The sequence below is a fragment of the Spermophilus citellus genome, assembly GCF_964194105.1.
Source record: "Spermophilus citellus genome assembly, chromosome: 4".
NCBI lineage: Eukaryota > Metazoa > Chordata > Mammalia > Rodentia > Sciuridae > Spermophilus > Spermophilus citellus.
In genome coordinates this window covers 145,655,601-145,667,884 of record NC_138185.1, presented here as the reverse complement: position 1 = coordinate 145,667,884, position 12,284 = coordinate 145,655,601, and the positions used below count along the sequence as shown (strand labels likewise).

The 12,284-nt window shown below is 35.7% G+C and overlaps 1 protein-coding gene across 1 annotated transcript; it reads right to left on the bottom strand.

The window, feature by feature from the left end:
• Positions 1 to 8,713: 8,713 nt before the first annotated feature.
• On the bottom strand, positions 8,714 to 9,658 carry LOC308646233 (olfactory receptor 4F3/4F16/4F29-like; the record flags this gene model as incomplete). Its single annotated transcript, XM_081288896.1, has 1 exon — positions 8,714 to 9,658. Exon 1 carries the CDS (start codon positions 9,650 to 9,652, stop codon positions 8,714 to 8,716), a length of 939 nt encoding a protein of 312 aa, XP_081145022.1. The 5' UTR covers positions 9,653 to 9,658.
• Positions 9,659 to 12,284: the final 2,626 nt, after the last annotated feature.

The following is a 12,284-nucleotide window of genomic DNA, read 5'->3' as shown; positions in this document are numbered from 1 at the left end:
TAGAATGCAGGATAGTATTCTATTTTTTTTTTATTTGCTAAGAGTTGCTTTTTGGTGTAAGATATGGATAGTTTATAGGAGGATTCATGTGCTGTTAAGAGAAAAATATATGTCCACTCATGAATGGATAAAATGTTCTATATATGTTCATTAAGTCTAAATCATTGGTTGTATCATTTAGTTCTATAGTTTCTTTGTTCGGGATTCTTGTTTTGTTTTGCTTTGGTTTTTGTGGTTGTTTTTTTAGAACATCTATCCAGTAGTGAGAGAGATGTGTAAAAGTCACCCAGTATTATTGTGCTATGATCTATTTGATTCCTGAAATTGAGAAGGGTTTTTTTAATGTACATAGATGCTCCATTGTTTGGGGCATAAATATTTATAATTGTTATGTCTTATTGATGTATCAAACCCTTAAGCAGCATGAAATGTTGTTCTTTGTCTCTTCTGACTAACTTTGGCTTGAAGTCCACTTTACCTTATATGAGGATGGACCCTACTTGCTTACACCATCTATGTGAGTGATACGTTTTTTCCCATCCTTTCACCTTCAGTCTGTGGATGTCTTTGCCCTGAGGTGAGTCTCTTGGAGATGGCATATTGTTGAGTCTTGTTTTTTAATCCAATCTGCCAGCCTATGTCTTTTGATTAATGAATTTAGGCTATTAAAACTCAGAGTATATTGAGATATGATTTGTATTCCTAGACATTTTGATTTATTTCTGATTTTTAATTTGACTTAGTTTCTCCTTTGATTGACTTTTCCTTTACTGCAGTTCCTATCTTTGCTGGTTTTCACTTTTTTTCCGTTTCACCCTCATGGAAATTTTTATTGGGAATGTTCTGTAGTGCAGGCTTTCTAGTTGTGAATTCTTTTAACTTTTGTTTATCATGGAAGGTTTTTCTTTCATCACCAAATATGAAGCTTAATTTTGCTGGATATACAATTCTTGGCTAGCATCCATTTTCTCTCAGAGCTTGGTATATGTTGTTTCAGGAACTCCTAGGTCTCAGAGTCTGGATTGAGAAATCAGTTGAGATCTGAACTGGTTTCTCCCATACATAATCTGAAATTTTTCTCTTGTGGCCTTTAAAATTCTATCATTCTCTGTATGCTAGCCATTTTCATAATAGTGTGCCTTTGTAAGAATCTATTTTAATTTTTTATATTTAGGATCCTGTAAGCCTTCTGTATTTCATTTTCCAATTCATTCTTTAGTTTTGGGAAATTTTCTGATATTATTTCATTGAAAACATTGTATATTCTTTCATTTGTATCTCCAAGCCTTCATCTATCCCAATAAATCTTATTTTTTTTCCAATAAATCTTAAATTCAGTCTTTTCAGGTTATCCCATATTATGTCCAAGTTCTATTCATGACCTACTAACATCTTTTCTCCACAGTCAACTTTATTTTAAATATTATATATTTTCTCTTCATTACCTGAAACTCTGTCTTAAAAGTATTCCAGTCTGTTAGTGATGGTTTCAATTGAATTTTTAATTTGGTTGATTTCTTCATTTAGAGGATTTCTGCTTGATTTTTTTTTTCAGAATATCTATTGCTTTTTTTGAAGTGATCTTTCACTTCCTGTATTTTCTATTTTTTTTACTCCTTATATCATCCTTTATTTCACAGATCAGTTTAACACTGTACATTCTAAACTCCTTCTGTTACATTTCTTCCACTGTGGTGTCAATGAATTCTGTTATTAGAATATCTTGGTTCTGTGAACAACCAATAAAAAAAAAGAGAGAGAGGCAGTAAAAAAAAAAAGAATATCTTGGTTCATGTAAGATGATTTGTTCCCTTGTTTTTTATGATGTTTGTGTGTGTGTGTACCCATCTAACTTTATGTATCTGAGGCAATAGAGTTGCTATCCTGTGCACTGGTAGTGTCTCTGAAGTTTTTCAGGGCCTCACCATTTAGGGGGAGACAAAATAACAACAACCAATTCAAAGATTATACAGCATTAAACCAGTTTCTGCTATGATGTCTACAATGAGAATTGTCACAATAAACAAAAATGATATGATCATTAGTGCCTACAATAAAAACAGTAAGTTAGCAAAAGGGTTTACAATTTTGAATGGTGAACAAGGAGAGGGCAGAAGTTATATGGGATGTGATAATTATGAGGAAAGAGGAAAGAAGATAGAACCAAAAAATTAAAGGAAGAATGAAAGAATAATAGAGATTATCTCTTAGCAGAAGGAAACAGAGAGAACTGATGGAAACAGGTTAGAGAAAAAATATATATAAAGTAAAATTTTTTAAAAAAAGTATACAGAATAACATGGAAATATACTAATCAAATATCCTAGTCCTCAAAAAACTGATCCATGAAAATAACTGGCTTCTACCATAGTGATACATGTGTACCAATATGTACGTCATCATAATTCACAATAGCAAAGTTACAGAACTAGTCTAGGTATCCATCAACCAATGAGTTAATTGATAAAGAAAATGGGATGTATATACACAATGCAGTTTTACTCAAAGTAGAATGAAATTATGGCATTTGATGGCAAATGGATGGAACTGGAGAAAATCATGCTAAGTGAAATAAGAAAGCCAAGGGTCAAATGTTTTCTCTCATATGCAGAAGCAAGACAGAAATAAGGACTTTTTAAAGAGGAAATCTCATGAAAATAGAAGTCATCTCAGTAGAATATAAGCAGGGGACTAAGGGACAGAGATAACCAGAGAAACTGTGGAATAAATTGATCAAAGTATGCTGATAACTATTACATAATGTCCCTTAAATGTGGACTCTAAAATAGTCTAACTCATAGAACCTGAGAGTAGAACTGTGGTTACCAGAAGCTGGGGAAAGGAGAAACTGAGAGATTGATCAAAGGATTCCAACTGGCAGCAGTAAGATGCATAGGTTCTGGGGATCTAACGTCCAACATGGTAACAATAGTTCATAAACCTGTACCTTTCACTTAAAATCTGATAAGAGATCAGAATCTAAGGGCACTTACCATACACACACACACACACACACACACACACACACACACACGAAATATTTGGAAAGCATGTCATAGAAGCAAACACTTTGTAAGAGCTTTATGCCATTATTTCCTGCAATGAACAAATGTCACTGAAGCAAAACGTCCTCTATTGACACCATCTCAAATCTTCTACCTAGTAGAAAAGATTAATGGAACTCAAAAAATTAAAATTAGTCAAACTTTCAGATACATGGAACTTTTCCTACTCAGTCTTTCCCCATATGAAATAAAATACTTAATCACAATATTACATGCTCCTTTGAATTTTTTGTGGTAGGCAAATAATTCAGGAGGAAATTTATAAATCCTTGATCAATGGATGAGGAAGTGCTCTAAAACTGCTAGCTCATATCACCTCAGAGCACAGTAATAATAAATACCCTACAATAGATTTACACCTCTGAGGTAGCACATGAAAATCTTGATTAAATGACTACTAGGAGATGAAAATATAGGTGGCCAGGCTGAATACAGACCTAAGGACTTTTGGAATATCCTGTCAATTCTTCTCTTAATGAGATATTCCCTTGGCTATATCAATGATTTTAGAATTATGCTGATCTAATAAATCAGCATAGAGTTATAGGTTGACCAAACAGCATGAGGTCAACTTGCCTTTATTGCAGAAAAAAGGCAGGAAGCCTCGTTCCCATTTCAGTCTTTCTCCCTCTTCCATGAATTTCTACTGAAAATATAAAATCTTTCTTTCCCCAAAGAACAAGTACCTTTTGACTGCAAATTTCCAAATTTGAAAGCAGTGCATTATATTTCTATACCTATGGCATCTGTGCATAATTTATTTAAAAATTATGTGGAGTAACAGAGAGTAAACAGCCAATTATCATTAGAAAGTAGACAAACCAAAATACTAAATCAGCCATTTGTCCCTCTGTAAAATATGCATATTGACTACTTTACAAAAATGCTAAGCAATTTTTAATTTCTTTAGTGTGACTGGCTTTCAGTGCTTGTCTCTAAGTCTAATTGACAAAGATGTAGACAGTATTAAAGGAAACAAAAAAGGAATGATAAGGTATCCAGGATCTAGATTCAAGCAGAAATGATTACTATGCCCAGGCTGAGGGCCCATGGCAGGGAGCTTTAACAGAAACCAAAGAACTCTGCCAGTAGATAAAGGCCACCAAGGAGAGCTGAGGGCTTTGATGGAGAAATTCAGAAAAGAGGAAGATGAGGAAATCCACACCCTGAGTCCACTTTTTTTCCGTCATCCAAATTCCTGCCATAGCCTCTATTAGCTTCACCCAAGCAGAAGCCCGAGGGTAAAAACCACCCTTGATCCAGCCCCAAATATTCATTTTTACAGAGCAGAGTGAACATGATGAAAATTAAGTATGGGAGGGCAAGGAGGGACTGGCCCTCACAAGAGTTTGTATAACCATCCCCAATTACTGTACATTTAGCTTTCTGTCACTTTTTGCTTTGTAAATATTTTTATATATGAGCAAATATTTTTAGATGCCTTTTTCTCCACATGTGCAAGTACTTCCAAAGCATATTTCTCTAGTGGAGTTTCTAGAAAACACTTCTAAGGTATACTGCTAAGTAGTCCCATATGAAAGTTCATGACCACAGTTGTTAGTTAGGCAATAAGATGAACACCTTCACATATTTACCTATATGAGATACTTGTTGATTAGGGAAAAGAATAAGCTATATTACCTAGTGGACACTGCTTATTGATGCCTTCCTTTCTTCTTGGTTGGTAGATTCATGACCACTGAAGTTTGTAACTACCAGATCCAAGGCTTCTGGGTATCATCATTGTGGGATTTGATTCCTTCTGAAACCAGGAGTATTTCATCAACACCTTAGCCAACAAACTACACACTACCACACTGGACCTAGTGTTAGGGTTGCAAGGATGCAATTTCTCACTTCGTCATACAGCTGGGGAACTTTCCAACCCAGCTTTTATAAATAATATAGTATATTACTGAACATAATGACTTTAGTCATAATCAGTCTAGAGAACTGATTTGATTTGAATTTCCATGGTTAATAGTAAATTTGAGCATTATTCATTCTGACTGCCTCTCTAATATTTCTTAAATGTCTTAAAATATATGTTGTTTCTAGATCATGTATCAAATACTGTCATTACATCAACTAGGATCCCACCAAGGGAAAAGAACTATATTAAAAAATGAAATGTGAGGAAATATAATTTATAAGGATATAAAATATTTTTCTAAATAAGAGGTATCCTGACTAGTGTTGCTTTTTTTTTTCTTCTTCTTTGGGTTTGTCTCTTAAAAGTTCTGAAGTGGTTACAGTTCATTAGCCCATTTATAAAACATTGCCACTGTCAGAATCAAGAAATTTGTGAAATCAAGAGTCCTTAAATTGCACTTTCAGGGGGATTCCTTCTGACTCAGAGATTCCATTACAATGGAAGTGTTTAAAACTGACTTACGGGCTGGGGTTGTGGCTCAGCAGTAGAGCGCTGGCCTAGCAAGTGCGAGGCCCTGGGTTTGATCCTCAGCACCACATATAAATAAATAAATAAATAAATAAATAAATAAATAAATAAATAAATAAATGTATTGTGTCCAACTATAACTAAAAAATAAATATTTAAAAAAACGGACTTACAAGTGAGATGAATAAATGACACATGACCACTTTTTATAAACGTGTCTTTAATTCTTTAAAAAGTATCCTCTGACCCCTCTGAAACTTCCATTGCAATATCCAAGTGAGCACACGTTCTGGAGCCAGTTAATCTACTTCCCAAATAATGAATCTCCTGCTTAAGCCCAGTCATGTCTCCTCCAGATTCCTATACAGATTATCAAGCAGCAATCTGACATCTGCTTTGTTTTCTGATGTGGTGATTTTTATTTATTTTTCTGAATTTGGGGCAAATTTGGTTCTGGTTCTGATTCAACATGTCTCATAAGTAATGAATTCCTCACTGGTGATACTAAGAATTACAAATTTGATTTCAAGATCTGATCATTTGGTAATCTGTATTGGGATAGTGTGGACGTAGTGTGCATGAAAGATAATAGATAATTTGTTTAGTTTGCTTTTTTATCTATTGGTCTGTTTGTGCAAAATTTTTTCTTCATTCCATGGGAAATAGAGCACCTCTTACAGATCTGGTATGTGGGGCATGTTGCATCAGAAAGGAGGAAACCTAACTTGATGTAGGGCATGCAACATGTGGGGAATGTTGCATCAGAAAAGAGGAAACCTAACTTGCTACACACTTCCTGGTCCTGGGGCCACATGTGGCTAAGATAGCACCTGGCAATCAGCCAGGAGGCAGTGCTGTGTGTTGTGACGAAAAATCAGACCACCTCTAGGATAGGCTCAGGGCTCTTCTGCCCTCGTGGACAGCTCCTGTCTCCTATTACTGCCTGTAGGATGGGTGTACACGTGATCTATCCCCAACCTGCTGACCTTTATCCTGATTGGCCCCTATACGTTATATTAGCTGTGTGTGTTTTCTCAATAAACTGAGCTCCTGCTTTGAGTGGTCTCCCTGATGTGTCTGATTGTCCTTCTGCGAGGGAGGGCTGGGTCAGTTGACCCTTTCCTTTCTTGGTTCATCCTGCTCAGGGCGTGCTCTCCCTATCTCTCCCGCAGACCAGGAGGAAACTGGAGTGGGGGGCTAAAAACCCCCGACAATCCTACATATAGGACACCTATAAAAACTTAAATTTTTATGACACCTTTAAAAATGCTTAAGTTTTTTAAGTATTCTAAGATAAAATGTCCTATATGAGGGATGATGGGACATAATAGATTAAAAATAGTACTTACTGCCTTTAACATTTGGGTAGGATATTTGCAGAAATAGGGGGTTATATCTTGAGTGTTCATGAGCTTTGCTGGCCCACTAAAATAATTGTATGTCAATGATTCTCAATTTTCCTCCTTTGAGGGACAAAAGACTTTTTCCCTGACCAAAATTAGTCAGACCCTTCTGAGCCCTCATCTCAATTAGGCCTCTACCTTGGCCCCTTTCCTGATGCATATGTATACCCAGTTTTAGCAAAAATCATATTAAGTAGAAATACAGAGAATACCACACCCTTGATATCTTCTCTTAATAATATCCACTGACCCAGAATCTGCTGCTTAGCTATAAAATTCTCCACTTATTCTTACTGTAAGGAGAATTCAAGCCAGTGCAATGCTGAGAGGTCTCTATTCTCCTATTGCAATAGTTCCTGAAAAAATATATATTTTTACCATATTAACTGCGGTCAGGCTGCAGGGCATTTGTTGTTGTTGTTGTAGTTGTTGCTTTGATTTGTTTTGTTACTGGGGATGGAACCCAGGGATGCTCTGCCACTAAACCATATCCCTAGCCTTTTTTAGATACTTTATTTAGAGTCAGAGTCTCACTAAATTGCTTAGGGACTCACTATGTTGCCAAGGATGACTTTGAAATCATGGTCCTCCTGCCTCAGCCTCCCAAGCTGCTGGGATTACAGGTCTGCACCATCGTGCCTAGCAGACTTTAGGATATTTTTTTAAGTATTCTCTATGAAATAAGAGTAAGTCACTTTGGTTAAAGTCATAATTAAAAGGGGTAACTGAGACGAGAAGAAATAGTGGACAACATACAAATGGCTATGAAGGGTAAAAGAATATGGCTTTGTTGTTCAACCGGAAAAAAAGTTAGATTCTAAGATAAAATTACTAGGGTTTTTTTCCAAATACAGGCCTCAAACTTGGCCTACTTCACTGACGGATATGCATAGCCCAGTTTTAATGAAACACAAAACCTAATGGATATAGACAGTAGAAAGTAAATTCTATTATCCTTTGTTGTATAGGTATAATTTCAAATAATGAAACTAAAGAGAGGCAGTGATAAATGTTAACAGAGTGTGACTTTGTGAATTTACTAAAATAAAAAACAAAAAACCACTTAGAAATGCTGAATTACCAATGGCTATATCAAAGCAAGACTAGAGTTCAGTTTTCTCTAAGTTACTTCTACTGTGTTAATTAAATACATTTTCACTGGGCTGGGGATGTGGCTCAAGCGGTAGCGCGCTCAACTGGCATGCGTGCGGCCCGGGTTCGATCCTCAGCACCACATACAAAGATGTTGTATCCGCCGAGAACTAAAAAATAAATATTAAAAATTCTCTCTCTCTCTGTCTCCTCGCTCTCTCTTTAAAAAAAAAAAATACATTTTCACTCTGTAATTATACTACAACCATTTTAGTTCCCTGATAGCTTCACTACTTATACTACTACTTTGGGTTGACTATGTCCACTAAATAGATACTTCACAGTTTTGTTAAAGTGAGATTTTTTTGTGAAAAGTGAGATTATTTGCAAATGGGATCTTTGCAAATATAATCAACTTAAGATGAGACCGAATTGGATTATAAAGGAATAAGAAGAAATTTCTCCCTCTTCTGAAGGCCTTGAAGCAGAGTGGCCTGTTTATAATAATTGTTTAATATAATATCATCCCTTTGGAATTGAAATTCAAAATCATTATAATCTTTGGTTTCTAAATACTTTAATTCCTCCTCTTCTTTCAGAAGTGAATGACCCTCCTTCTTTAGTGAAAGAAAAAATGGACCTAATACAATATGAATTATCAAATCATAGTAGGACAAAGAGAAGTGTTCATCTGAGTTTCACCATCACAGTGAACTTCAATAGTCTATGAGTACTTTTAAACCACCAATCACTTAAGAAATCTTCCTGTAACTCACTAGCTGTCTACATACTTTCCTCATTGCCACCTTCATTTCTTGATTCCTTAGTGTGTAGATGACAGGATTCAGAAAAGGAGTCAGAACTGCATCAAAGAAGGCCAGGAACTTATCCAGGTGTGTGGAGGAAGAAGGCTGAGCATAGATTAATATTAAAGGACCAAAGAACAAGACCACCACAGTGATGTGAGCTGAAAGTGTGGACAGAGCCTTGGAGGAACCAGCAGAAGAGTGTTTCTGAACAGTGAGAATGATGACAACATAGGAAATGATCAGTATGAAGAAGGAGCCCACAGAGAAGAAACCACTGTTGGCTGTGACCATGAGTTCCAGTCGGTAGGTGTCTGTGCAGGCAAGTCTGATGAACCAAGGAAGGTCACAGTAAAAGCTGTCCAACATGTTAGGGCCACAGAAGGGCAACTTTACTACAAAAGCCAATTGAACCACTGAATGAATAAGGCCAACCACCCAGGCAGCCACTAAAAAGAAGATGCACATCCGTGGGCTCATGATGGTCAGGTAGTGCAGAGGCTTACATATGGCCACATATCTGTCAAAGGCCATGGCTATGAGCAGCACCATCTCCACACCACCAATGAGATGGATGAAGAAGATCTGGGTGATGCAGCCTCTAAATGAGATGACTTTGTGCTTCCTAAAAAGGTCATAAATCATTTTTGGGGAGATGACAGAAGACAGACCTAGGTCAATGAAGGACAGGTTAGCCAACAGAAAGTACATGGGAGAGTGTAAATATGGCTCAGAAGCCACTGTGAACACAATGAGGGAGTTTCCCATAATGCTTGCTGTAAAAAGCATGGAAGAGAACACAAAGAGGAGTAATTGGATACCCCAGGAGTTGGTGAGTCCCAGGAATACAAACTCCAACACCACCGAGTGATTTGCTCCATCCATTGGCTTTGTTGGAAATGCTACCTGAAGCAGGATAGTATGAGAAAATGTAAACTATGTTAGTTATATTAATAGTATAGAAGGAGATAAGTTAAATTTATGGAAGTTTACTTACACATTAGCATTCAAACTGACTTCACATTCAAATTTGATCACTGTTATGTGGATCTCCTCTCTACCACTTACGTTCTGTCTGTATGTAAATATAACTCTCTGCTTCCTCCCATCTAGATGATGTAATAGTCCTCATGAGATACAAGATGATCAACATAAATAACAGAACTCAAAACAAAACCCTTCTGATTTGGGTTCAAAACTAATATGAGGGGCTGGGGATGTGGCTCAAGCGGTAGCGCGCTCGCCTGGCATGCGTGCGGCCCGGGTTCGATCCTCAGCACCACATACCAACAAAGATGTTGTGTCTGCCAAGAACTAAAAAATAAATATTAAAAATTCTCTCTCTCTCTCTCTCTCTCTCTCTCTCTCTCTCTCTCTCTCTCTCTCCTCTCTCACTCTCTCTTTAAAAAAAAAAAAACTAATATGAGAAGCTCCAGTCACATGAAACTAGTTGATCCATTTCCAAGCCAATAAAACTTCACTTAGGAAACATATTTTTTATTTCCTCCTTCCCACTCCTTACCTATGGGAGTTTTACCTATGTTAATCTTCAATGTTAAATTAAGTTTACCCCATCTGTGGTATAGTTTACTCTCCCTCATATTATAGTGAATGGGTTACAAATCTACCTGAAGGCAGGCATTATGACTTATTCATATTTGGACTCTCCAAAGCAATAAAAAAGTGGTCCAATGAAATGTACAGATCTATGAACTATTGTCATTTTGCACCATGTTAGGTACAAAAATTGAGAATATGTGTATACACCTTTCTAGAAACTAGCATTATACTAATACCCTGTTTCTGATTTTGTGTTCCCAAAAGAATCCATTCATGAAGGACTAGAATTAAAAGTGAAAAACAACTGGCCCCTCAATATAGGTAATTTGATAAATGCTGCATGAGAGTACTTAATTCATATTCTAAAGACTTTTAAGCTATGAAAAATCACCATAATGTAATAGAAAACATTCCTGCAAACTTCTATGTAATGATTTATCACATTATCTTGGAAATTATTTAATTTCATTTAGAGAAGCAGCATAACAAAAAGAATATGGGTTTTAGATACAAAAAACCAAGATTTGCTCCATTATTTCATCCACTGACATGTTGATCTTGGGCAAGTTACATAAATTCTTTGAACTTAAGCTTATTTGTGAAACTGTAATTGTAATTAGAATATCTTAATCATATGACTATAGTATACATTTAGTAAATATTTATTTCTCTTTATTTTACTTGTCCAAAACAAGCATGTAGTTTAAGAGAAAATGAATGAATATGAAAATAATATGCTGTTGGATAGCAGAAAACATCAAAATTCCATATCATAAAAGATATTTCAAAAAAGAACTGTGGTCATATAAAATTCACCTTGTTTTGTTGAAAAATTATTGTATAAATTAAACTGATTTGCTTTCAAAATGCACTGTAATTCTTAGTAATGCATTGTACAAATGTAATTTATTATTTGTATACTTGCTCATCCCCAACTAGATTACAGACATGACATTAGAGATCACATCTATATTATTCAATCCAATGTATCAAAAATTTAGAATCACTCCAAATACATAATAGGGATGAATGAATATATGCTGAATAAAATCCACTTGTTTGGGGTTTTAGATGGATCAGATGAGGAAAGAAGGAAAGGTGGAATTAAAAATTTCAAAACTGTCTTATCAAAATACAGACTAGAACTAAAAGGAAATCTTCAACCTAGACTTGAGGAGACTTGAATAATAAGGTCAGCATTAGGACATACTGATAAACTGAAGATAAATAATTTAGGAAATTTTCTAATCATCACAGATCAGGAAATTCATTCCCAAATGTGTTAAATAACTTTACCAAAATCAGAACTTTACTTAGTGACAGAGCTTAGACTGCAACCAAAGTCTATTGACTTCAAGACCAGTGCTCTCTCTAATTCCCTGCCCTCTTATTTATCTGTGACTTCATGTAGAGACAACCTGAACAAAAGCATGTGGCAAGGTGATGACAGAAACTGTTGGTGAAAGCTTTTTTAAAAAAATAAGTCAACAAGTAGCTCTAAAATAAGCTCCTCACTGCTACTTATTGACTTATGAGTACTCCCTAAGCCACCACAATCGACCATCCCACCCAACTATCAGCTTTTTAATGTACCACAGTGTCTTAAGAAAATTGACAGTTCACCAAAGCAATTATTATTCTAATAATTAACAATTATTATTATTCTAATTGTTCAAGCAAATATCTTATTTGAAATAGATAGGTTTCTGGATGGACTCATAACAAAAAAATTGTGGTTTAATACTCAACTTTCTACTGATTCCGTGAAAAGGTTTCAGCATGCTGTAGAAGCCTCCATAATGTTGACTGTGTTCAAATTTGTCCTTCTTCCCTTCCATTATCTCCAACCATTGCTCTCCTCTATCTGGGAGAAAAATACTATCCATACTGGAATAGCTAAACAAATGCTTTAGTAGACTCCCATTCCAAATAAAATCAATATCTCTCTCTCTCCCTC